The following is a 27,332-nucleotide window of genomic DNA, read 5'->3' as shown; positions in this document are numbered from 1 at the left end:
ACATACCCTCCTCTCGGCGTTGCGGATGATCTCCAACGGAAAGCAGAGTAAAATGTGCTCTGCTTGAGAGCAGTACATGTGAAAAGGATCTAGGAGTCTTGGTTGACCACAAACTTGACATGAGCCAACAGTGTGACGCGGCAGCTAAAAAAGCCAATGCAATTCTGGGCTGCATCAATAGGAGTATAGCATCTAGATCAAGGGAAGTAATAGTGCCACTGTATTCTGCTCTGGTCAGACCTCACCTGGAGTACTGTGTCCAGTTCTGGGCACCACAGTTCAAGAAGGACACTGACAAACTGGAACGTGTCCAGAGGAGGGCAACCAAAATGGTCAAAGGCCTGGAAACAATGCCTTATGAGGAACGGCTAAGGGAGCTGGGCATGTTTAGCCTGGAGAAGAGGAGGTTAAGGGGTGACATGATAGCCATGTTCAAATATATAAAAGGATGTCACATAGAGGAGGGAGAAAGATTGTTTTCTGCTGCTCCAGAGAAGCGGACACGGAGCAATGGATCCAAACTACAAGAAAGAAGATTCCACCTAAACATTAGGAAGAACTTCCTGACAGTAAGAGCTGTTCGACAGTGGAATTTGCTGCCAAGGAGTGTGGTGGAGTCTCCTTCTTTGGAGGTCTTTAAGCAGAGGCTTGACAACCATATGTCAGGAGTGCTCTGATGGTGTTTCCTGCTTGGCAGGGGGTTGGACTCGATGGCCCTTGTGGTCTCTTCCAACTCTATGATTCTATGATTCTGTGTATGGCATCAGCTGGGCTGAAGCAGCTGCAGGAAGGAGGCGTACAAGGCGCCATCCAACCGCCTTAGGGCCCTCACTCCAGATGTGTGTGGGGTTTATTATTATTTCTTCTCCCAGAGATGTCCCACAAGACAGGGGAGGTTTAGGACCATAGTTTTCCTTCTCCTAGGTCAGGGGTCAGCAACCTAAGGCCCATGGGCCACAAGACCACATAACACCGGTCTTGAAAGACCTACATTGGCTCCCAGTACGTTTCCAAGCACAATTCAAAGTGTTGGTGCTGACCTTTAAAGCCCTAAATGGCCTCGGTCCAGTATACCTGAAGGAGCGTCTCCACCCCCATCGTTCTGCCCGGACACTGAGGTCCAGCTCCAAGGGCCTTCCGGCGGTTCCCTCGCTGCGAGAAGCCAAGTTACAGGGAACCAGGCAGAGGGCCTTCTCGGTGGTGGCACCCGCCCTGTGGAACACCCTCCCACTAGATGTCAAAGAGAAAAACAACTACCAGACTTTTAGAAGACATCTGAAGGCAGCCCTGTTCAGGGAAGATTTTAATGTTTAATGGACTGTTGTATTTTAATATTCTGTTGGAAGCCATCCAGAGTGGCTGGGGAAACCCAGCCAGATGGGCGGCGTATAAATAATAAATTTATTATTATTATTATTATTATTATTATTATTATTATTATTATTATTATTATTATTGAGAGCCACTGTGTTTAGTGGTTAAGAGTGGTAGTCTCGTAATCTGGGGAACTGGGTTCGCGTCTCCGCTCCTCCACATGCAGCTGCTGGGTGACCTTGGGCCAGTCACACTTCTTTGAAGTCTCTCAGCCCCACTCACCTCACAGAGTGTTTGTTGTGGGGGAGGAAGGGAAAGGAGATTGTTAGCCGCTTTGAGACTCCTTAAAGGGAGTGAAAGGCCGGATATCAAATCCAAACTCCTCTTCTTCTTCTTCTATTATTATTATTATAATTAGCGGCCCATGGGGGTCGTTTAACCAGCCTATGGACCCCTGCCGCCCGCTTGGTTGGCTCCCGTGTGCTGCACTAAACCAGCACAGAACAGAGTGGGGACCGCCTTCCGCGATGCCGGCTGGCTTCCCATGGGCTGCAAGAAGCTCCTGCAGCCCATGGGAAGCTGCGCCCGCCTCCTCCATGTTGGGAGGAGTGCCAGAAATAGCGTTTGCGCATGCATGTGTGTGTGTGTGTGCGCACGCATGTGCACTCCGGCCCACTGCGGCATCTGCAGGACTGTGAACTGGCCCAAGCCACAAAAACCTTGCTGACCCCCGTCCTGCACCATACCCTGGAGAACTGCTGTCTTGGGAGACCACTGTGGAGTGCACCTTAGGAAGTGAAGTGGCCGATGCAGGAGAGACATGTTTTGTTGCAGCTGGGGCAGATGACGGTGTCTGTGCTACTGCAGATGCACCGTGGTGGCCATTCGTCCTCTGTTCACTTCTGTGGATGCACAACCTGACTGTCTTGTCTGTCTCCTGGCACTGCGGTCATCTGCAGGGGGTTCCCTCTTGGCGAACTTGATGTTCCCAGCCTTCCCATCACATTTGCAGACATCGTGGAGGTCTCATATTTTTAATGATGGCTGTTTTAAACCTTCAAGGCCCCCTCTCTGAGCTTCCTTGCACCCAGAGACGGTGGAACAAAACACGACCGCGCCTCGGGCCTGTCTAACAGATAGAATTTCTTTCTCACATTAGAGTGGTTTGAGTACTGATCGCAGATAATCTCCAGCCTTGATTTACTCCGTGTCAGGAGAATCTCTTAATTCTCTGCCAGATCCTTTTCTTCCTCCCCTTTTAAGAGCCTGCTGGGGAAAGGAACGCTTTGCAGTGTCAGTCTTAACGGAAACAGAAGAAACCATTGTGCAGCAATAACATTTTCTTCATTCTGTTTGCTAGATTTCTGTGCCTATGTGCGTGTGTTCTGCATCCACAGGAAGTTCAAGTAAATGTGGAATAAAACAAACTTCCAGGGCTTCACAGATCCCAACATTTCCTGTTAGAACTACTCTTGCATTTTTTTTAAGGAAGAAAATAGCAGCCTCCCAATATATCCCCCCCCCCCAACACACACACACACCGAAAAACACAAAATAGGGACAATGTTTTACCAGGAAGAAGTGCCAAAAATAGGGACTGAACCTGGTAAACAGACAGATGGAACTGCATCGCACAATTTTTATTTTCAGCATACGCCGTTCATTGGTTTTATTGTTCACGGTTGCAACTTGCTTTCAAAACCAGCACCAGCCACACTCAGGCATCTGTTGGGACCCGCCAGAGGCAATGCCAACCCTCACGCCATCATCCCTACCACCTTTAGGCTGCTTTCGCCCCCCCCCCCCCACTTTAGACTCCCAGATGCAATGCGCTCTATGTGGGGCTACCTTTGAAGGTGACCCGGAAACTACAACTAATCCAGAATGCGGCAGCTGGACTGGTGACTGGGAGTGGCTGCCGAGACCACATAACACCGGTCTTGAAAGACCTACATTGGCTCACAGTACGTTTCCAAGCACAATTCAAAGTGTTGGTGCTGACCTTGAAAGCCCTAAACGGCCTCGGTCCTGTATACCTGAAGGAGCGTCTCCACCCCCATCGTTCAGCCTGGACACTGAGGTCCAGCACCGAGGGCCTTCTGGCGGTTCCCTCATTGAGAGAAGTGAGGTTACAGGGAACCAGGCAGAGGGCCTTCTCGGTAGTGGCGCCCGCCCTGTGGAACGCCCTCCCTTCAGATGTGAAGGAAATAAGCAGCTATCTTATTTTTAAAAGACATCTGAAAGCAGTCCTGTTTAGGGAAGTTTTTAATATTTAATGCTGTATTGTTTTTAACACTCGACTGGGAGCCGCCCAGTATGGCTGGGGAAACTTGGCCAGATGGGCGGGGTATAAATAAATAATAAAATAAATAATAATTTTATTATTATTATTATTACTACTACTACTATTATTATTATTATTGGCACTTGGTTGTCTCCTCTCGCCAGAGAGAGAGAGCGCATCTCACCCAGTGATGGTATATGCTGCTTCTGGATGGGACATCGATGGTGAGCATTGTTTTTTGGGGAGACTTCAGATGGCAGCTGCCTGGCACCGGTCAGAACTGAGCAACTTTTATTTTGCTGTGTTGGCAACACCGAAGTGACCGCCCTGGGGCGCAAGCCTGGGCAGTGTGTCTGGAGGTCCTGGGCTGCCCAGATGACAAGACACATACACACCCTTTGGCCTCGTTGATGTGGTCCAAAGCAAAGCAGAGCAAGATGTTTGGCACCAGTTTGGCTGCAGGTGGAAGGAGGTGTACAAGGCACCATCCAACCTCCTTAGGGGCTCGGCGCAGGATTTGTGTAGGGTTAACTCCTTAGCTTTATATTCTCCCAAATATATCCTGCAAGGAAGAGGGTATGGATTGTTCTTCAGGGTTCATTCCTGAAGCCCCCCTCACAAATGAGTTTAGCTTGAAGTTTTTATCATGTTTTTAGATGTGCTGTAAGCTGCCCAGAGTGTCTGGGAAAACCCAGCCAGATGGGTGGGGTATAAATAATAAAAGTACAGTGGTGCCCCGCAAGACGAATGCCTCGCAAAACGGAAAACCCGCTAGACGAAAGGGTTTTCCGTTTTTCGATGCGCTTCGCAGGACGAATTTCCCTATGGGCTTGCTTCACAAGACGAAAATGTCTTGCGAGTCTTGAGATTTTTTTTTGCTCCCCACCCCCTTTTTCTAAGCCACTAAACCGCTAATAGCCTTTTAGCAGCTAATCCGCTAATCCGCCTAGCCTTTAATAGCCGCTAAACCGCTAATAGCGCTAAGCCGCTAATAGGGTTGCTTCGCAAGACGAAAAAACCGCTAGACGAAGAGACTCGCAGAACGAATTAATTTCGTCTTGCGAGGCACCACTGTATTATTATTATTATTATTATTATTATTATTTAGCCACAAGACAGCAGAGGTTTAGGATCAGAGTTTTTCTTCTCCTAGATGCCAATAGTATTCATTACAAATAATAATAAGATGTAAAAGCCATATAGTCATACCTCATGTTACATGCGCTTCATGTTACGTTCTTTCAGGTTGCGTCCCGCGGCAACCCGGAAGTACTGGAAAGGGTTACTTCCGGGTTTCGCCGCTCGTGCATGCGCAGACACGCAAAATTGTGTCATGCGCAGAAGCGGCAAATCGCAACCCACACGTGCGCAAGACGCGCCACTGCAGGTTGCGCTCTTTTTATGTTGCAAACGGGCCTCTGGAACGGATCCCGTTCACAACCAGAGGTACCACTGTATAGTTCAGGAGGAATTTACAATATTCTTGTTTACCCAAGATTTGGTGTCTGGTAGATATCGACAGTGGCACCTCTGAAATTTAGTAACGGGGGGTATCTTATTTTTAAGATGGCTCTAAATGTTTTTAAATGGTATTAATCGCTCGCAAATAAGTTTTGTTTCAGGTTTTCTCCTTTGGCTCCCTCGGGAGGAAGGGCAGGATGCAAATTTAATAAATCATAAAGTGGATGTAGAAGGGAGGGATATTGATTTGTTTTGCCTTTGTCTTTGTTTTATTACGCATTTTGTGTTTTCATTCCGCATTTTTACGTTGCAAACCACCCTGTGACCTTCGGATGCAGGTCGTCAAACAAATTCAATAGAGAACAATACAGTGGTACCTCGGGTTACATACGCTTCAAGTTACATACGCTTCGGGTTACAGACTCCGCTAACCCAGAAATAGTACCCCGGGTTAAGAACTTTGCTTCAGGATGAGAACAGAAATCGTGATCCGGTGGTGCAGTGGCAGCAGGAGGCCCTTTTAGCTAAAGTGGTGCTTCAGGTTAAGAACAGTTTCAGGTTAAGAACGGACCTCTGGAACGAATTAAGTACTTAACCCGAGGTACCACTGTATGAGGAGAAATAAGCCGAAAAGTTGGTCTTTCTTAATCCAGGCCTGCACAGGGGGTAAAATACTCATTGAGAATCCCCAAAGGAACGAATTAAGTACTTAACCCGAGGTATCACTGTATTAAAATAATAAACAAGCAAACAAAACATTTCACCTGTTTGCAAGTATTCCCCATGAGCCCCAGATCCTTCTCACTCTCCAACAGCGACCAAAGGTAAAGCACATCCACTGAATTTTCCGCCCCAGAGGACATATCTCCTGACTTATTTCCCCTCCTTTTGCTTTTCTCTGCGCCACAGCAAGTTCAAATACAAGCAGCTCGCAGCTTCCTTGCCCCTTCCCTTTGCTTCTATTGATGGGATTTCATCTCCCGAAACGGTGGTGAGTGAGTTCTGAACCCGCTGCAATCGCTAATAGCACTTAGTGGCCGGGTCACTGTGGGGAGAAAAGCGAGGATACGTTTTTGAAAATCAATGCCACTGTCAATGGAATGGGCTCCCTTGGGGTGAGAAGCCTGCTTTTACTAGAGATTATGGAGTGTGGGTCTGTTTTGAGTGATGCCCGCTCATGTCTCTAGAATAGCGTGCGGCTGTTGAGTAATGGACCTATTTCTCCCACCTAAAATCTGCGCTTTAAAAAAAATTACTGCATTAGAGCCCCCTGCAATGAACCTTCGCCCCGATTCATTCGTCTTCCTCTCCAGCAACCCCCCCCAAAATATATATTTCCCCCTCCCACTTAGCTTGTTTAAACAGCATGCATCTTTTTATCTATTTTCGTTTAACGTTTTTAAGCAGTAAATGATCACCAGTTCACTGATAACTTGGAGCATAAAAGTAGTTCCCCATTAACAATAAAAATTACTGCGTAGGGTGCACCGCGCTCGTTAAATACTTTGGGGGTGGGAGACTGATGTATTGGCATAATTTTGGTAAAACCGGATCAAAGCATTCCTCTTTTTTGTAATTTCCAATTTCCTTAACAAAGGAAAGAAAAATAATATTTAAGGTCGTTCCGCTGTCGTCTATCAAGGCATACCCAAACCAAATTACCAGCGGGTTCACGGGGACTATATATCCTGTCATGCTTCCAGCTACTATTATTTCTTCGATCCAAAAGGTCTATATTTTAGGGTATGTCCCAAAATTATGTGTGTATCATGGATGTAGCCAGGATTTATGGTGGGGATGGTGGCACAGGATTTACAGTGGTGCCTCGCAAGACGAAATTAATCCGTTCCGCGAGTCTCTTCGTCTAGCGGTTTTTTCGTTTTGCGAAGCAACCCGATTAGCGGATTAGTGCTATTAGCGGTTTAGCGGCTATTAGTGGCTATTAGCGGCTATTAAAGGCTTAAAGGATTAGCGGATTAGCTGCTAAAAGGCTATTAGCAGTTTAGCGGCTCAGAAAAAGGGGGTGGGGAACGAAAAAAAATGCAAGACGTTTTCGTCTTGCGAAGCAAGCCCATAGGGAAATTCGTCCTGCGAAGCGCATCGAAAAACGGAAAACCCTTTCGTCTAGCAGGTTTTCCGTCTTGCGAGGCATTCGTCTTGCGGGGCACCACTGTATTGGGGGGCAGAACCGAGCTATCTGCAACACGATTAGTCAGTTAATTAAGTATTTTTATTTATTTACTTGATTTAGGGTGGGCATCGGCTCCCCCCCCCCCAATTTGGCTACATCCTCTTTTTATTTGTATGTTTCAGGGTCCCGTCCCCCCACAGACCAGTTGAATAAAAAAAACTAGTTGGGCAGCTGTACATTTAAAAGCCAGCTCCTGGCATTCTGTCACTTCCTTGTGTGACCAAGAAGCAAAACCCCAAAAACCGGACGGGTTTATTCATTCAGGAGCTGATCTGATTAATTCCCTTCCCCCTGCCTCCTTCCACATTTCTCCTCCCTTTCTGTAGATCGTGTGCAGAAGCTGTGAAAATGGAGAATGCCGCACGAGGGATTGGAAATAAAACTGCCCAAACCATAATGGCACTAACCTGGCGCTCTCCAAATGTTTTGGACTTCATTTCCCATCAGCCCATGCCAGACCCACTCAGATTATTACTGCCCTTCATCCGAAGATCTTAGGGCGGTTCACAACATAACAATACAAAATGAGGACGCACAATACCGTATTTTTCGCTCCATAGGACGCACTTTTCCCCCTCCAAAAATTAAGGGGAAATGTGTGTGCGTCCTATGGAGCGAATGCAGGCTCCCTGGCTTCTACAAAATGAGGACGCACAGTACCGTATTTTTCGCTCCATAGGATGCACTTTTTCCCCTCCAAAAATTAAGGGGAAATGTGTGTGCGTCCTATGGAGCGAATGCAGGCTCCCTGGCTTCAGCGATAGCAACGCGAAGCCTAGGAAGCCTGCACTCCGGAGGCTTCGCGTTGCTTTCGCTGAAGCCAGGAGAGTCTGGTCTTTGAGGCTGGCGGTGGGGGAAAGCAGCGCTTCCCCCCACCGCCAGCCCCACAAGCTCGGTCGAAAAGTCCGCAGGAGCCGCGCGCTCTTTAAAGGGAGTGCGGCTCCTGTGGGCTTTTGCGGGAGATGGGGGAATTCTCCCACCTCCCGCAAAAGCTGCACGCTCTTTAAAGGGTGCACGGCTTCTGCGGACTTTTCTACGAGGTGAGGGAATTCCCCTACCTCGTGGAAAAGCCTGCAGGAGCCGCGCAGCCTTTAAAGAGCGTGCCGCTCTTGGGGGCTTTTCCCCAAGGAGGGAGAAGGGACTGACTGGCTGAGTCCGTCCCTTCTCCCTCCTGTGGGCTTTTGCGGGAGATGGGGGAATTCCCCCACCTTCCGCAATAGCAGGGAAAAGGTCTGGGAGCCTGTCCGCTGCTCCCAGAGCTTGGGGGCGGGGGGGAAATCATATTTTTCCCCTTGATTTCCCCCTCTGAAAACTAGGTGTGCCCTATGGTCAGGTGCGCCCTGTAGAGCAAAAAATACGGTACATAAAAATGACAAGCCAATAACCCCACCTCCTAAAAAGCACATTTAAAAGGTCATAGAACTTAAAGGTATGTAATGGAGGAACCGGGTGAGCCTTCCTGGGGAAAGGATTCCACAAACGGGGAGCCACCACCGAAAAGGCCCCGTTCTCGTGTTGCCACCCTCCGGACCTCACCTGGAGGAGGCCCACAAAGAAGGACCTCAGGTGATGATCGCAGGGTAATATTAATAGCATAATTAGGCAAACGTGACGACTTAAATTCCTTTAGCGTGCTGTGCTACCAGGTAGCTCTCCTCTGCCCAAAGAATGGAATTTGACCATTGTGCCTGTAATCTATCCCTGTACTGAGCTAGGCAAAGAACTTTTCTCCTTAATATCATAATGACACCATTAAATGTTCAATATTGATCAGTGGTGCGCACAGGCACCAACCAATCAGTCAGAACCACGTAGTCATGTTATTTTATTCTCTCTAAAATAGGAATTTGTGGTACGGCTAAAAGAAAACCCTGCAGGCGTGCCTATTTTTATCACTTGACAATGTATAGGAGAATGATGCCTCACCTTGTTTAGGCAGAGGAGATGAGGAACTTGTCGTCATCCCAAGGGTGTTAGGGTCCCCATCAGCCTCTTGCCAATATGGCCATTGGTAGCTAGGGATGATGGGAACTGGAATCTAGATGCATGACTCAGTTGGATAGCTCAGTTGGCTAGAACATGGCCTGATAACGTCAAGGTTGCAGGTTCGATACCCGTATGGGACAGCTGCATATTCCTGCATTGCAGGGGGTTGGACTTGATTGATTCTCAGGGTCCCTTACAATTCTATGATTCTGTTGTTCTACATCTGAAGAGCCACTTGTTCTCTGTCCGATTGCATATTTAATGCACATTGCTTTTTCCAAAGAATCATGGGAACTCTGGTTTGTTTGGTTGTTTGTTGTTTGTTGGATGTTGGGCATTATAGCTCTGTTAAGTTCTATCTGACGTTCAGTAGACATCTGAAGGCAGCCCTGTTTAGGGAAGCTTTTAATATTTGATGAATTATTGTACAGTGGTACCTCGGGTTAAGAACTTAATTCATTCTGGAGGTCCGTTCTTAACCTGAAACTGTTCTTAACCTGAAACACCACTTTAGCTAATGGGGCCTCCGGCTGCCGCCGCGCTGCCGGAGCGCGATTCCTGTTCTCATCCTGAAGCAAAGTTCTTAACCCGAGGTACTATTTCTGGGTTAGGGGAGTCTGTAACCTGAAGCGTCTGTAACCCAAGGTACCACTGTACAGTCATACCTCGGGTTACAGACTCTCCAGGTTGCGTTTTTTCGGGTTACAGACCCGCCGAAACCAGGAAGTACTGGAACGGGTTACTTCCGGGTTTCGACGGTCGTGCATGCACACTAAATCGCGCTTTGCGCATGCACAGAAGCGCCGGATCACAACCTGCACATGCGCAGACACGGCAAACGTGAAGTTTACGAACATGCCTTTCGCATGGATCACGTTCACAACCTGAGCATCTACTGTATTTTAATATTTTGCCGGAATCCGCCCAGAGTGGCTGGGGAAACCCAGCCAGATGGGCAGAGTATAAATTCTTGTTGTTGTTGTTGTTATTTCAAGGGTGACAATATCTCCCTCAATTCTTCCTGTGCAGATTCTCTAAGAAACATTCCTTCTGTCATTCACGGGCCACGTTCCTCCCCGGCTGAGCTGAGTGGCTCCAGCCAGCGGCTCCTGCGAGAACGGAAGTCGTCCGCTCCTTCGCACTCCAGCCAGCCCACCCTTTTCACCTTCGATTCACCCGCCAACCATATCCGGACCACGCTTTCCACCAGTGCGCCTCAAGACTATCTCTTCCTGCACCAGTGCATGAGCAGAAAATCTGAGAACACCAGGTAGGACCGGAATCTCTTGGCTAAGTATTGGTGGTGGGTGGGGAGAGATTTGATTCGGTTCACATCAAATATGAATCTCCCTAATTCTCACTTTTCGAAACGGTACGCAAACTGAAACACAAAGGTCCTCTGAATTTTGCAGTGCAGCTTTCCAGCCAACCACCGTCGGCAAAAATTCATTTGCCACAGTAAAGCGTGCATAGAACTGCATATCATAGTGGAGTTAAGGTACAAGAATGCTTCAGCACTGGGAGAAATACTATGCAAGAATATGTGTTTACTGGGCAAAATTGCATATAAAAATGTCTGTTATTAGGAGTAAAAAGGTAAAGGAGTAAAAAGGTAAGGGATGCAGGTGGCGCTGTGGGTTAAACCACAGAGCCTAGGACTTGCCGATCAGAAGGTCTGCGGTTCAAATCCCCGCGATGGGGTGAGCTCCCGTTGCTCGGTCCCTGCTCCTGCCAACCTAGCAGTTTGAAAGCACGTCAAAGTTGTTGTTGTTTAGTCGTTTAGTCGTGTCTGACTCTTCGTGACCCCATGGACCAGAGCATATTCTCTGTTGCTTACAAGCTCAGTGCCTGAGAGCCATTGTTTAATTTAAATAATGTCACACTCTGCCCTTCCAATGAATTTGCAATGCTCAGGATAGCTTGGGACAATTAAGCACAATGGGTAGTGCCCAGAGTTCTTCCTACTTGGTGGACACCGCTTGAAATGAACAGCCATTACTATCTTAGGTCCATTAGTTTCAGTATGCTCCACTTACGGTATTCCTCACCAGGCATTGTGTCTCGCTGCCTCATCCATACAGTTAAAAATCAGGAAATAAACCCTTCTTCAAAAACCACTGTTCCATAAAACTTGGGGCACAGCCATTTAGCCTTAGTGGCAAGAAATCTGAGCGTAGTCTGAAGCTCAAACGACAAGAGGCAGCTGCTGGTCTTTCAACACAAGACACATCTTACTTTGCAATTGTTCTGCAAAAAGAGCTGTGTTTGGGGAATAAAATAGGCCCATCATGCAAAAAATAAATAAATCCTGTAGTCGTTTTATACACAGCTCCACCTACTGGTGATGAAGCAGTACGGCACAGAAGCTGCCTTATACCATGATCTTTTGGTTGAAACTTTTGTGTGAACATGTATCTCCTGGCTCTACACGTTCCCACTCAACTGCTTCGATCTGCTGCTCACCCGGCCTGCTGTTCCGCATGCTGCAGAGCATGACGACACGTTACATTTCTATTTATATAAGAAGATATTTGTTGTTGTTTAGTCGTGTCCGACTCTTCGTGACCCCATGGACCAGAGCACGCCAGGCGCTCCTGTCTTCCACTGCCTCCCGCAGTTTGGTCAAACTCATGCTGGTAGCTTCGAGAACACTGTCCAACCATCTCGTCCTCTGTCGTCCCCTTCTCCTTGTGCCCTCCATCTTTCCCAACATCAGGGTCTTTTCCAGGGAGTCTTCTCTTCTCATGAGGTGGCCAAAGTATTGGAGCCTCGGCTTCACGATCTGTCCTTCCAGTGAGCATTCGGGGCTGATTTCCTTCAGAATGGATCAGTTTGATCTTCTTGCAGTCCATGGGACTCTCAAGAGTCTCCTCCAGCACCATAATTCAAAAGCATCAATTCTTCAGCGATCAGCCTTCTTTATGGTCCAGCTCTCACTTCCATACATCAGCCTTCTTTATTCTAGCAGTGTTATGGCTTTTTGTTTCTGTTGGTCACAGTTGGTTTGTTATCATTATACTGGTTTCCAGTTTCCCTAGAGGATGAACGCTTATTGCCATTTCCTTCCCATCAAACCATACTGGAACATGCTGGGAACATGATGTGGGAAGGATGAGAGGAAGGGACCCAGAAATGGCCCAAAGGACCACAGCTGGAGAGGTACCAGCCGTGTGAATCAGAATGTCCCAACATGCTTGAATCACAGCTGGATTCTCGGTGAACCCCAGGGCTTTCCTGGGTTCAAGAGAATTTCACGCCTACATCTGTTTTTCATTAATAATTAAAAGTATGCTTCACTTCTGATGGAACTAATGGAAGGTCATTAAAAACCCTTTGTATCCAGCCATTTGGGACCTTTCCGCAGCATGGGTTGCATCCAGCAATAGCACTGCATGAGAGGAATAGATGTCTGCATCAGCAGTGGAGCTTCCCCAAACTCTCTACCGCCCAACACACCCCAAAACTCTGCTCCAGAGGGTTGGAGGACCTACTAGAGCATTTGGAATTTGCAGGGGACCAGAGAGGAAGGGGAAGTTGCATTATGCAGCAATGGGATGCGGGTGGCGCTGTGGTCTAAACCACTGAGCCTCTTGGGCTTGCCAATCAGAAGGTCGGCGGTTCGAATCCTGGCGACAGGGCGAGCTCCCGTTGCTCTGTCCCAGCTCCTGCCAACCTAGCAGTTCAAAAGCACGCCAGTGCAAGTAGATAAATAGGTACCACTGCGGCGGGAACGTAAACGGAGTTTCCATGCACTCTGGCTTCCGTCACGGTGTCCCATTGCACCAGAAGGGGTTTAGTCCTGCTGGCCACATGACCCAGAAAGCTGTCTGTGGACAAACGCCAGCTCCCTCGGCCTGAAAGGCGAGATGAGCGCCACACCCCATAGTTGCCTTTGACTGGACTTAACTGCCTAGGGGTCCTTTACCTTTAAATTCTTAACTTTAAATCCCGGCTGATGGGATGACTGAATGAGCAACCCTTGCTCTTTCTCTTAAAATAATAATAATTTAAAATTGTGTGTGTGTTTATTAAGATCTGGTGTGGGTGTGTGCACATTGGTGCATTCAAATCTGTGAGGGGCGTCCTCCTGGTGTTGGTGCAGCTATTTGATATTTGCAGTGCCGCAACCCAAGGGACAGCTTTCCTGGTGGTGGCCCCCCCAGTTATAGAACTTCATCCTTTCTAAGATGCAGCTGGCGCCATTTCCTAAGAGTTTTAGGTGCCACCCAAACACTTAGGCGTTTGCTGGGCATAGTGCCTGTTTGCCATTACCCTTTCGATTTTCTGCTTGCTGCAAGTCGCATGGTCCATTTATTTGTAATATTTTATTGTCTCTCTGCTATTTTAATGGCTTATGTAACCTGCTCGGGGATTGTCGTTGCAATGAACTGTGAGTAATTGTATCCCATAGTACTCATCTTCATTGCTGCCAAGGCTACAGATTTCCTTTCACAACACTTGTGTGACCCAAGACAATTATTCACCATTTTACAGGCCACTATGTGAAGCTCAGAGCCGTACGTAAGATCACATCACACAGACCAGTTACTGCTACGATCCCACAGTTGGGGTCTGAGAGGTTAGCGTCTCTACACTATAAACCCATTTAAGTTTTATACCAGGCTGTTACAACATTTCTCCGAGAATCGTGAAAATTATAGTTTGTTGAGGTACTGAGACTTCTCTGACAAATCCCCACCTATCCCTAAATTAGATTGCGTTTTCCAAATGTTAATGGAGTTGGAGAGGTGCTTCACAAAGCAGCTTGCTAAACTGCCATGTTACACCTCACTGCAGGCGTCTTAAATGGGGAGGAAGGTGACTTCCCTCCCTCTGTTAAACAGCTCACCCGGCCTGCTGTTCCGCATGCTGCAGAGCATGACGACACGTTACATTTCTATTTATATAGGAAGATATTTGTTGTTTAGTTGTTTAGTCGTGTCCGACTCTTCATGACACCCTGGACCAGAGCACGCCAGGCACTTCTGTCTTCCACTGCCTCCCACAGTTTGGTCAAACTCATGCTGGTAGCTTCGAGAACACTATCCAACCATCTCGTCCTCTGCCGTCCCCTTCTCCTTGTGTCCTCCATCTTTCCCAACATCAGGGTCTTTTCCAGGGAGTCTTCTCTTCTCATTAGGTGGCCAAAGTCTTGGAGCCTCAGCTTCAGGATCTGTCCTTCCAGTGAGCACTCAGGGCTGATTTCCTTAAGAATGGATCGGTTTGATCTTCTTGCAGTCCATGGGACTCTCAAGAGCCTCTTCCACCACCATAATTCAAAAGCATCAATTCTTCAGCGCTCAGCCTTCTTTATGGTCCAGCTCTCACTTCCATACATCACTACTGGGAAAACCATAGCTTTAACTATATGGACCTTTGTCGGCAAGGTGATGTCTCTGCTTTTTAAGATGCTGTCTAGGTTTGTCATTGCTTTCCTCCCCAGAATCAGGCATCTTTTAATTTCGTGACTGCTGTCACCATAGGCAGTGCCCAATGTGAATCTCTACCTCACGGCTTCTCTCCCCCTTTTCGTTTTAGGAGTGCTAGTTTCTCTCAAGCCACAAGATCCTCGTTCTTCATGAGAAGCGACCCATCTGTCCAGAAGCTGTCTCAGGGGAACGGGCACTGTGTCAACGGGGTGGGCGGCCAAGTCCACGGCTTCTACAGCTTGCCCAAGCCAAGCCGGCACAACTCGGAGCTCAGGGACAGTGCCTACGACCTTCCGAGGAGTTTCGGGTGCTACACGCACACCAAATCCAGCCTCACGGGTTCCGAAACAGATAGCGAGGAGGTGTACACCTTCAAAACCCCCAACAACACGCTTTGCAAGGACTTTGGGGAGTTGTCCACTGACTCGTACGACGTCCCTGGCACCCCTCTGTCCATTTATCAGATTCCAAGGACATTCACGCTGGACAAGAACCACAACACCCTGGGGGTGGCCTCCAACGAAACGCCCGCCACTCCCCCACCTAGGCCACCTAAACCAGGGCAGGCGGAGACACGGTGGGGCAGCCCTCAGCAGCGCCTGCTAGACAGCGAAGGCCTAGGCGTCGGCTCAGTAGCTGCTACCATTCCCAGAAGGAATACGCTGCCTGCCATGGAGAACTGCCGGCTGCATCGAGGTGCGTATTGGGGTTGTTTGCACTGGATGACTATACAGTGGTACCTCGGGTTACATACGCTTCAGGTTACAGACTCCGCTAACCCAGAAATAGTACCTCGGGTTAAGAACTTTGCTTCAGGATGAGAACAGAAATCATGTGGCGGCAGTGGGAGGCCCCATCAGCTAAAGTGGTGCTTCAGGTTAAGAACAGTTTCAGGTTAAGAACGGACCTCCGAAAGGAATTAAGTACATAACCCGAGGTACCACTGTAGGTGGCTATACTGCTATGATGCCAGCGGTTCTCCAAGGCTTTGGGCAGGAGCTGGGGTGCCTGGGCTGTTAGGGGAGGGGCAGTGCCTCTGATGGGGGACACGTCATGCTCCTTCAGGGGTAGCTTGACCACCTTTGGTCCCCACCTTGCAATCAGCTCCTAGAAGCTGCCAGCATGAGAGAGTGGCCGCACCCCGGGAAACAGCTTCCACTGACCGACTAAAACAGCTGAGGGCAACCAATGATTATCCAACCCTCAGTGAGTGTCGGGGGCTGGACTGAGGAGGACTGGTGGGAGCTGCCGCCCCCTCTCCTGAACCTTCCCAAGGGCAGGAGGACAGTATTGATTTAGAACAGTGGTTTGCAGAAGGGCATAGTTCAGGGGGGAAAGCTGGGAAATACTGGGTGAGGAACAGCAAGAAAAGGAAACTGTGATGGCCTAGGATTCGGGCTCAGACTCAGAACCAGAGGAGTCTCAGTCTGCACCGGATCCTTTGCCTCAGGCATCATCTGAACCAAGTCTGGGGCCTGATCCTGAAGAGTCCCAGTCTGCACAGATTCCCCTGCAACAAACACCAGCTGGGCCGAGTCAGGGGCCTGAGCCTGCCCTGGTTCCAGATGCGGGGATGACCTCGTTGCCCTCAGCCGGGCCATCACTTACAGCTGCTCCACTACCAGTTGGTTCAGGGGAGGCTGAGGCGGCCCCTGGGTCTAGTAACCCACTGACGTCTCCCGAGCTGCAGAGACTAAGGTCTGAGAGAAGGAGAGACCTGAGTACTCATAGGAGGAGTGATTGCCTTCGGGCGAAACAGGGAGGTAAGTCGCCGGGGGGTCAGGACCGGCCACTACCTCGACAAAGATAAAAGGTTGTCGGAACCTGCCCCAGGTTGTGGGAGCAACATTGCTGTATGCTAGATCCTGTCCTTGCCTGGTTTCCTGCCTCATGTCCTGCCTTGGCCCTGTCGGACTGACTCCCAGCAGAACCTCCAGATTCTGGTCCGGTCCTGGGCCACGTTTCATAGGTTACCCCCGGGCCCAGCACAGAAACACTAGGAGACAGCTGGCAGATTCAGTGTCCTTGGACAGCATTTCACCTAAGACTGGACAGGCTTGGAAAGTGATAGAACAGAGGGCACAGGGGCAACCAGCTCAGATTACGTGGCATAAATTAGTAGGGACAGTGGATGTGATCCTTTACTGGGAACAATGCCATTTCTAGAGAGAGATATACCGTATTTTTCGTCCCATAGGACGCTCCGTCCCATAGGACGCACCTACTTTTTTGGGGGGGAAATAAAGGAAAAAAAATTTCCCTTTATTTCCCCCCCAAAACCAGGTCGGGGAACAGTGGGATGGCGGCGCTGCGCCTCCCCGCTGTCCCCCGAGCTTGTGGGGCTGGCCGATGTCTGCCCGGCGCGAGGGCGCTCTGCTTCAGGGCGCCCCATGCGCCGGGCGGCAGGCTGCCGCCCGCAAGCCTTGCGCGCCGGGGGGAGTTCTCCCCCGGTGCGCAAGGCTTGCTGACACTTGCGTGAAGCACGGGGCGTCCTCCGAAGGGCGCCCGTGTTCCGCGCTGCAGGCTGCTGCCCGCAAGCCTTGCGCGCCGGGGGGAGTTCTCCCCCGGTGCGCAAGGCTTGCTGACACTTGCGCGGAGCACGGGGCGTCCTCCGAAGGGCTGCCCGCAAGCCTTGCGCGCCGGGGGGAGTTCTCCCCCGGTGCGCAAGGCTTGCTGACACTTGCGGGAGCACGGGGCGTCCTCCGAAGGGCGCCCCGTGTTCCGCGCTGCAGGCTGCCGCCCGCAAGCCTTGCGCGCCCAGGGGAACTCCCCCCAGGTGCGCAAGGCTTGTGGATAGCTTCCTGGAGCCTGGAGAGCAAGAGGTGTCGGTGCGCACCGACGCCTCTCACTCTCCAGGCTTCCGCGAAAACCTGCATTCGCCCCATAGGACGCACACACATTTCCCCTTCATTTTTGGAGGGGGAAAAGTGCGTCCTATAGGGCGAAAAATACGGTACATTCCTTTGTCTCTCGCTGTGATTATTAAAGAAACTAACTGGTAAGAACGCTCCTTTTGTTTGATTTGCTTATTTACTACCACTGAGGGAGGGATCCGATTCCCTGTACCCTGACCATGAGTTGGGGACTTGCCCTGCATGCCAAGACAGGCTCTGGTGGCTTAAGCAGATGAGACCAAGAGTGAGTCCAACGGCCAAGATTTCTGCATATGCTGTAAAGGGAAGTGAGGGGCATTTGAGTCTCATCCACTTGGGAAGGTAGCCCATCTAGGAGAGGGAAAACTCTGGTCCTAAGCCTCCACTGCCTTGAGGGACATCTTCTGGAGAAGAAAAGGCTAATGAGTAAACGCTCCACAAATCCAAAGTCGAGTCTCTAAGATGGTTGGGTGGTACCTTGTACGCCTCCTTCCAGCAACTCCTGCAGCCTAGCTGGTGTCAGACGTCTTGCTCACCTTTCCTTTGGACCATCGCATCAAGGCTGAGAGCGGGGTCTTGTCTTCTGGGCAGCCCAGGACCTCCCTACACACTGCCCAGGCCTGCGCCCCAGAGAGGTCACTTGAGTGCTGCAGATGCAGCCGTTTCCCTTCACCCCCGGAGGCGCACTCCATTGTCTCTAGAGACAGACGGATGCCAACAATACATGGACGCAACACTCTTCCATCTCCATCGCTCAGAAATAGAGTTCCTGTTCTAGAAGGACCTTAATGTAAAAAAAAAACAGAGGCGGGACAATTTCCTCCCAGTTCTGGGGCCTGTCCGGCTCTACTGTTAGACAGTGTGGGGCAAGAAGTGGTGGTGGCATGTTGAAGGAAAGCGCTGTATCTGTTGCGTGACCTGCATTAGTCAGTTGCCCCGAGGGTGTAGATAATGTACAACTTCATCCAACTCTCATAAAATCTGCACTCTAGGAATTTTGGCTTTTGTTTGTTCTCCGTCTAAAAGGAATTTGGAGAACCCACTCAGCTGATCCTCTTAATAAACTTTGTTTACTGCTTGTTCACTGTGGTTTCGATGTCACTGATTTCAGCTTCGTCTTGTGAAACCTATGAATATCCTCAGCACAGCAGCAGCACTGCAGTTCAGTCGACCGAGTCTGTGAATGCTGGATTCAACTCATATCTGGTAAGCTATGGGTGCTCAGTTAGCTGGTGTCCTAAGGACTAGCAACTTGAGGTTTTCTATGCATACACACATATATACCCTGGGATCATCTTCTGAGGCCCTCCTTCATGTACCCCCTTCCTCAAGAGGTTCAGAGGGTGGCAACAGGAAAACGGGGCCTTCTCTGCAGTGGCTCCCCATCTGTGGAATGCTCTCCCCAGGGAAGTTCACCTGGCACCTTCATTATACACCTTTAGGTGCCTGGCAAAAATGTTCCTTTTTAACCAGGCCTTTGTTGCTCTGATTTACATCCAATGCCCTTTTAAAATGTGGGGGGGTGGGGTGGGAGGGGTTATTGGGTTGCTGATTTTATTTTTATTATTGTGGTTTTATGTCTTGATTTTATTCTTTGCACCACCTTGAGACTCCCAGGTATAGGGCGGTATATACATTCAATATATAAATAATATAAAATCTGTTCTTCTCAGAAAGCTGCCTTGCAAAAAATTCCAAAGACCTAGACCATGGGTAGGCAAACTAAGGCCCGGAGGCCGGTTCCGGCCTAGTCGCCTTCTAAATCCGGCCCGTGACCGGTCCAGGAATCAGCGTGTTTTTACATAAGTAGAATGTGTCCTTTTATTTAAAATGCATCTACTGTGTTAATTATGGGGCCTGCCTGGTGTTTTTACATGAGTAGAATGTGTGCCTTTATTTAAAATGCATCTCTGGGTTATTTGTGGGACATAGGAGTTTGTTCATTGTTTTTTCCAAAATGTAGTCCGGCCCCCCACAAGGTCTGAGGGACAGCGGACTGGCCCCCTGCTGAAAATGTTTGCTGATCCCTGACCTAGAACCTGAATTTTTCCTCTCTGCCGCCTTTCCTCACCGACTCGCCTCCCATTCATGTGTCACCACCTTCTCCCTTCCCCAGCAAAACAAGGCGACGGTGGCTCGCTCTCACAGCGCGGACTCGGAAGACAACTACGTCCCCATGAACCCAGGCTCTTCGGTCCTGATCAGCACGGAGAGGTCGAACGACAACTCCCAGCACCTCTACATCCCCATGAGCCCCGGGCCTCACCACCTGGACTTGATGGGCATGTCGTCCTCTACCTTCCCGGTCCACAAAGGTAGCAGCAGTTCTCAGCTGCACAGGAGGATGAGCGAAATCCAGCCCCCGCCCGTCAACCGCAACCTCAAGCCAGACCGCAAAGGTAAGCTCTGCTCCCCTTGGCAGACAAGATGAAATTATACAATTGAATATAAATATGGACAAGAAACGGCTATGTATTGTGCGTACTTATCTACTTTAAAAAAATTTCACCTATAATTTTTTTCTTTTACTTCTTTATTTTTCCTTTGTTCTTTTTTCTGATATCTTATCTTTCATTTCACTGCTTTATTGTGAAAAGCATTTTATAGAGGGGTAAAGCTAAAGGTCCCCCTGACCATTAGGTCCAGTCGCGGCCGACTCTGAGGTTGCGGCGCTCATCTCGCTTTATTGGCCGAGGGAGCCGGCGTACAGCTTCCGGGTCATGTGGCCAGCATGACTACGCCGCTTCTGGTGAACCAGAGCAGCGCACAGAAACGCCGTTTACCTTCCCGCCGGAGTGGTACCTATTTATCTACTTGCACTTTGACGTGCTTTCGAACTGCTAGGTTGGCAGGAGCAGGAGCCGAGCAACGGGAGCTCACCCCGTCACGGGGATTTGAACCGCCGACCTGACGATCGGCAAGTCCTAGGCGCTGAGGTTTTACCCACAGCGCCACCCGTGTCCCTTATAGAGGTATAAATAACTGTAAATATGAAAAGAGACAAAATATTCTCTAATTTTTTCCCCTTGGTTATAGTTATTTTCTTTTGTACAGTGGTGCCTCGCAAGACGAAAAGAATCCGTTCCGCGAGTCTCTTCGTCTAGCGGTTTTTTCGTCTTGCGAAGCAACCCTATTAGTGGTTTAGCGGATTAGCGCTATTAGCGGTTTAGCGGCTATTAAAGGCTTAAGGGATTAGCGGATTAGCTGCTAAAAGGCTATTAGCAGCTTAGTGCCTTAGAAAAGGGGGTGGGGAGCGAAAAAAAATCTCAAGAATCGCAAGACATTTTCGTCTTGCAAAGCAAGCCCATAGAGAAATTCGTCCTGCGAAGTGCATTGAAAAACGGAAAACCCTTTCGTCTAGCGGGTTTTCTGTCTTGCGAGGCATTCATCTTGCGGGGCACCACTGTATTTTCTTTTGTTGTAAATAGGTATGTTTTCTAATTTGTACTTAATAAAAATTAAACGGAAAAAAAGAAAAGCAAACCGCCCTCAGCCACCCTTGCCTCCAATGAGCTCAAGGTAGTTTACATGGGTTTTCCCTCCCCATTTTTCCAACTTCACAACAACCCTGTGAGGTAGGTGTAGGTACCCTAGTTTATCCCTCATTTCAGGGGACTGGGTGTTATTTTGGGAGGTTTAGTTCAGGGAAGGAAAGGCACCGCTTTCCTGCCATTTTCTTCTGTGGGCAATTTGATATTTTTGCAATGCGTGTGGCAACTGCTGTGGCTTGAAGCTGCGTTTAGTGGCTAATATCCGCACGTCAGGAGGCTGCCAGTCTCTGCCATAAGAACCTGAGAAGAACCTTCTAGATCAGGCCAACAGCTAGTCTAGCATCCTGTTCTCACAGTGGCTGACCAGACGCCTGCCAAATTCCTGGTTTTTTTTTATCAGTCCTGTCAGATGCAGGTGGTGGTTGCTTGTGAGTAAGCAGGCAAGACTCCGACCTGTCTTTTACAGGTTTTGTTGGTGCAAACTATTTTTGTTGTTGTTTAGTCATTTAGTCGAGTCCGACTCTTCGTGACCCCCTGGACCAGAGCACGCCAGGCACTCCTGTCTTCCACTGCCTCCCGCAGTTTGGTCAAACTCATGCTGGTAGCTTCGAGAACACTGTCCAACCATCTGCCGTCCCCTTCTCCTTGTGCCCTCCATCTTTCCCAACATCAGGGTCTTTTCCAGGGAGTCTTCTCTTCTCATGAGGTGGCCAAAGTACTGGAGCCTCAGCTTCAGGATCTGTCCTTCCAGTGAGCACTCAGGGCTGATTTCCTTCAGAATGGAGAAGTTTGATCTTCTTGCAGTCCATGGGACTCTCAAGAGTCTCCTCCAGCACTATAATTTAAAAGCAAACTATTTACAGTGCAGAAACTCAAAGTTCATGTCCGTCTTGCAGAATCCGGGAGTGGCCCCTTCCGGCTTCTGCCCCAACAGAAAAGCTTCAGTATCTCAAGCCTCCGCCTCCCTTCCTTATGTTTCACCCCTCTGCGCAGGCTGGGCAACGGAAGGGGCATGCGTCCCTCCTGGCCAGCCTGGCTATGTGAGGCGCTGGGGCTCTCAGCAGCATCCTCAAGCTCCTCCCCCACTTGGTTGGTCCCTTCTCTATCTCCTTCACTGGAGGTGTGGCTTTCCCCACCGCTGGAGGAGGACCTGCTCCTCAGGATTTTTGAAAGCACTCTGTATCCTCCCTCCCCTGTTCCGATGGCAGTCCCCTGACAAGTCCATTGAATCAAGTGTCCATTAAATGATTGCTCAGGACTTACTCAAATCTCTTTCCGCTCCAGCAAAGCCAACGCCTCTGGACTTGAGGAACAACACCGTTATCGATGAGCTTCCCTTCAAGTCGCCGGTCACCAAATCCTGGTCCAGGCCTGGGTGAGTAAGGGACCCTTTGCTCTCAAAGCGACCAGCCTCCTTAAGTGAAGATCTTGCCCATGAAACAGGGCAAGGGCTCTCCATGGGGTCAACAGAGGGTTGAAGAAGGGCTTATTCACACGTCGTTTTCCTCTCCTCTTTCCCCCGGGAAAACTCACAGTTTTAGCACTCAATCGGAACAAACAGCAATTGAGTTCTCCGTGGATTACTGTTTGTTCCGATTTAGCACCAAAGAGCAAGTTTTCCGGGGGAAAGCTGTTGGGGCATGTGCAGAGTCCCCATTCAACACGCCAGCAGAGAGTGCAAATGGGGGTGTTATGTACTGAGTTGAATAGGATCCAGAATGCAGCAGTCTGATTGGTCCTAGAACAATAGGATCCAGAATGCAGCAGGGATCCAATTCCCTGTACCCTGACCATGAGTTGGGGACTTGCCCTGCATGCCAAGACAGGCTCTGGTGGCTTAAGCAGATGAGACCAAGAGTGAGTCCAACGGCCAAGAAGGTGATTTCTGCACATGCTGTAAAGGGAAGCGTTATGTACTGAGTTGAATAGGATCCAATAGGCAGCAGTCTGATTGGCCCTAGAACAATAGGATTCAGAATGCAGCAGTCTGATTGGTCCTAGAACTATAGGATTCAGAATGCAGCAGTCTGATTGGTCCACAGGAGCCACCCAATCCAGCTCCAGGTGGAAGTGAATCCGTGACCTGATTGGTCTACAGGAGAATCCCAGAATTAGCCAATCATGTGGGGCCCATTGTGTAAATAATGTATATAAAGCCGACATTCTGGGGGAACTTCCATTCCTCCTCACTACTATGAGCGGAATAAAGAGCATGAAATCCACTCTCAACTCCGAGTATATTTCTGGGGGGGACGGGACAGGATGTGTAAGGCACTCTGCCTAGCCCAAGTCATCTTCTCAACTCTCATTACAGCCAGACCTTCAACTCCAACTTTTCCCAATACTGTCGTCCCATCTCCACCCAGAGCATCACCAGCACAGACTCCGGAGACAGCGAAGAGAATTACGTGGCCATGGTAAGTCCCTGCAGAATCCATCTCTCAGTACAACCCAAGTTCTCTCTCTGTAGTCCATTTTCCTTCCTCGTCCTTAGTGGTCCCAACCCCAGCTCACATTTTAGCAGAGGGTGAACAGCAATGGAACCCCTGGTGGCTGCCCTCCATCTTTTGTTGTTGTTCTTTAGTCGTTTAGTCGTGTCTGACTCTTCGTGACCCCCTGGACCAGAGCACGCCAGGCACTCCTGTCTTCCACTGCCTCCTGCAGTTTGGTCAAACTCATGCTGGTAGCTTCGAGAACACTGTCCAACCATCTCGTCCTCTGTCGTCCCCTTCTCCTTGGGCCCTCCATCTTTCCCAACATCAGGGTCTTTTCCAGGGAGTCTTCTCTTCTCATGAGGTGGCCAAAGTATTGGAGCCTCAGCTTCAGGATCTGTCCTTCCAGTGAGCACTCAGGGCTGATTTCCTTCAGAATGGAGAGGTTTGATCTTCTTGCAGTCCATGGGACTCTCAAGAGTCTCCTCCAGCTCCATAATTCAAAAGCATCAATTCTTCGGTGATCAGCCTTCTTTATGGTCCAGCTCTCACTTCCATAGATCACTACTGGGAAAACCATGAGCAAAAGTCCAAGAACAGACCTTGGCCTCTGATTGTGGTTTCTTTTTCACTTGTTCCTTCTTTATTTGTCTTTTCCAGCAAAACCCTGTCTCTGCATCGCCCATCCCCAGCGGCACAAGCAGCCCAGCCACAAAAAAGAGCACAGGAAATGTCGATTACCTGGCTCTGGACTTTCAGCCAAGCTCACCTGGCCCTCACAGAAAGGTATAGCCCAAAGACTTTGCATTAATCAAACGGGGTGCAAACAAGTAACATTCTGTCCCATTCAAGCAATGCACTTTCTGCTAGCCCTGGTGATTATCTAATATTTATTAGATGGATTTCCCCTAAATTAATTTCTGAACTTTGAATTTTATTGTTATCCATGTTTTTATACTGTATTTTATGCTGCTTTTACACTTAAGTGTTTTAAATTGATTGTTAGCCGCCCTGAGCCCGGTTTTTGAACCGGGAAGGGCGAGGTATAAAAATTATTATTATTATTATTATTATTATTATTATTGCACCCTCTGAACTATACATGGCTTATGTATTATTATTATTATTATCATCATCATCATCATCATCGTTTTCATTTTGTATACTATGTTATACCCGCAGGTCTCAGGGCGGTTCGCAACGTAAAATCACAATATAAAAACAGAAAACGCATAATAAAAATAAAATAACAATAACAATAAAACAACCCAATAATGGCCCCACAACACATTTTAAAAGGGCATTGGATGTCTGTCAGCCAAAAGCCTGGTTAAAGAGGAATGTGTACAAGAGACACAACTGTTAGTCCACCCCATTTTGCCTCTTGGCACACCCACCACCTGGTATATGGTCCCCCAAAGGGAATGTGGCCCCCAGGTTGAAAAGGATTCCCTTATCTCTCCACCCCCTGCCACCCACTCTCTTTTGGGGTAGATGTGCAACCACGTTCAACTGTTTTGTGCTTCCTTGTGGTGGAGCCAGTGTGGTGTAGTGGTTAAGAGCAGTGGACTCGTAATCTGGTGAACCGGGTTCGATTCCCCACTCCTCCACATGCAGCTGCTGGGTGACCTTGGGCCAGTCACACTTCTTTGAAGTCTCTCAGCCCCACTCACTTCACAGGGTGTTTGTTGTGGGGGAGGAAGGGAAAGGAGATTGTTAGCCGCTTTGAGACTCCTTAGGGTAGTGATAAAGCGGGATATCAAATCCAAACTCTTCTTTTTCCTTCTTCCCTGTCACCAGCCCTCCACATCCTCGGTTGCCTCAGACGAGAAGGTCGACTACGTACAAGTCGACAAGGAGAAGACGCAAGCTTTGCAAAGCACCATGCAGGAGTGGACAGACGTCCGGCAGTCTTCGGAGCCCAACAAGGCGGTGAAGTAATAGCCGGCGGAGGTACACCAGGATAAAGAGAGAGAGAGAGAGAAGAAAAAGAGAGAGAGAGAGCCTTCCAGAAGGGCAAAGACTAAATAGTTCTGCCCATCAAGGCGCTAGGCCCACCGGCCGCCGTTCAGCAAGGACTGCTAGCGCCAGGGTCGACTAAGAAAGCAAAGTTCACTTCAGGAGGGAAAACATGGCTGATAACTGCTTGCCAGTGCTAAAGGATGCCAGAGCTCCCGGTGGATAAGTTATCTGCAAAATTCAACATAGCAATACTGGGAATCTTGACGCGCTGCATGCTTTCTGTCATCACCAGACCCGCCTTGTATCCACTGTTTTCTCCTCTTCTTCAAAGTACACCTGCCGCGAGCCAAACTGGTGCCAGTATGGCAGAATCCTGGGCGTCTGCTGGGATCTTGGGTCTCGCTTTTGCCTCCCTCTTCCGTCTCCTGATCCCTTTACAGAAAAGAAAGTGGCCGGACGTCGGCTCTAATCACGTTTGATTTTCAGCCAAGCCTGTGGAAGCGCTGGTTTTGGTTTACCTTGCAAATTACAGGCATCCTTGTCCTCAGAGCACTTAGGAGAGATTTCCTTGTGAGGATGGTGGGTGTAAGGAAACAAACCACTGCTCCTTGGCATATATCAGTTTCTTGAAAAAGTGTGTTGGTTCCCCTCCGAGATTCCCCTTTGCAAATCTTAATGTCGAATCTTTTCTGAATTCTTGCATATTGTTGAACATTCGCGGAATATTTGATATCTGATATCCTGTAATGTTTGAGTTCAGCCTTTGATGTTTGACAAGTGTTTGATAGCTGGTGTGCAGTTGTGCTTAGTAGGTGAGTGAGTTTGATGTCTGGCAGCTCATGAGATTTGTAGTTGAGACCGTCAGACGAGCCCTGTCAGGTTGTGCTAAAGGTCTACCCGGTCCGACGTTCCGTTTCCAGGAATAGCCACTATTCATGTCCGATGCTTACCAATAAATCTAGCGCACTCAAAACTCGTCAGAACGTTTCGCGTTTTCAAAACGAAAATTCAGATGTTGGCGAAAGGTTGAATATTTACAAATATTCAGCTGTAATGTGTTTGAATTTGCCCAGTGCCTTGATGCTTAGTCCGGGTGCAAAACACACTAAAAAAAGAACCCGTTTCACCAGATGTCAGCAAAATTGCCCTGTTAGGTTTGAACCCTGTCTCACTGTAATCTTCCAGATTCCTAGTCGTGTCTGGATAATGGCAAAGGTGGATGCGCCACTGAATAGCAGCTGAAAGTGGGCTGAAGCTCTGTGTCATTGTGGCTACGAGTTAAGTGATGCCCTCGACCCATCGTCGCAATATGTCTTACGGGTTGCTCCTTGTCACATAAGAGCCTCGGTCACTGGCCAGTTGTCCCTTCAGAAGATCACATTAGCACAGAGGACTAGAAAAAAAGGAAGCTGTTGCAAGAAACCATCACAGCAGTGGCTCTGCCAGATGGGATGCCATGGAATAGATGCCTTTTTCTGCCACTTTATGGAGAGAATTCTCATATCTGCATGCTGTAAGACCTTCAACCTCTTCCCCATCTAATGGCATGAAGTCAAGGACCCTGGAAAAGTCGAGGTGGGGGGGACATTAAGAAGTCCCTGCCTAAAATTGTCCAGGGTGATCAGTCAGAGAAAGGAATAACATCTTGGTCAAGGCTAGTTGATTTAAAAGGTGTAGCCCGTTTTGTAGGGCCACAAAAACAACCCCACTAACTTGCTTGCTGCTCCAGGGTGAGCGCAGATTGCTGTAGAAGTAGCAGCAGAGTTAATTTGTAAGGACAGCAAGAGGACAGAGTTCAGGTTGAGAATGAAGAGGCCAAGCCCCAAATAGAATAATAGGACCGTAGAATTAGAAGGGACCCTGGGGATTATCTAGTGCAGGCATGGGCAAACTCGGCCCTCCAGATGTT

General features: G+C 49.0%; 1 protein-coding gene across 2 annotated transcripts in view; it reads left to right on the top strand.

Annotated features, from left to right (window-relative positions):
- The window catches only part of GAB2 (GRB2 associated binding protein 2), a 143,797-nt gene extending 117,401 nt beyond the window's left edge, over nt 1-26,396 (top strand). For both annotated transcript variants that reach the window (XM_083436464.1, XM_083436465.1), the window contains exons 3-10: nt 10,266-10,506; nt 14,775-15,361; nt 18,650-18,744; nt 19,655-19,937; nt 22,314-22,404; nt 23,344-23,446; nt 24,122-24,247; nt 25,262-26,396. In XM_083436464.1, the coding sequence (XP_083292590.1) occupies nt 10,266-10,506; nt 14,775-15,361; nt 18,650-18,744; nt 19,655-19,937; nt 22,314-22,404; nt 23,344-23,446; nt 24,122-24,247; nt 25,262-25,402 (1,667 nt within the window). In that variant the 3' untranslated portion in view covers nt 25,403-26,396. The remainder of the gene's footprint in view (nt 1-10,265; nt 10,507-14,774; nt 15,362-18,649; nt 18,745-19,654; nt 19,938-22,313; nt 22,405-23,343; nt 23,447-24,121; nt 24,248-25,261) is intronic.
- Nucleotides 26,397-27,332: the final 936 nt, after the last annotated feature.

Source organism: Podarcis tiliguerta (genome assembly GCF_965153285.1).
Source record: "Podarcis tiliguerta genome assembly, chromosome: 4".
Classification (NCBI taxonomy): Eukaryota; Metazoa; Chordata; class Lepidosauria; order Squamata; family Lacertidae; genus Podarcis; species Podarcis tiliguerta.
The sequence above is the reverse complement of the archived record's forward strand: the minus strand, read 5'-3'. Positions and strand labels throughout refer to the sequence as shown.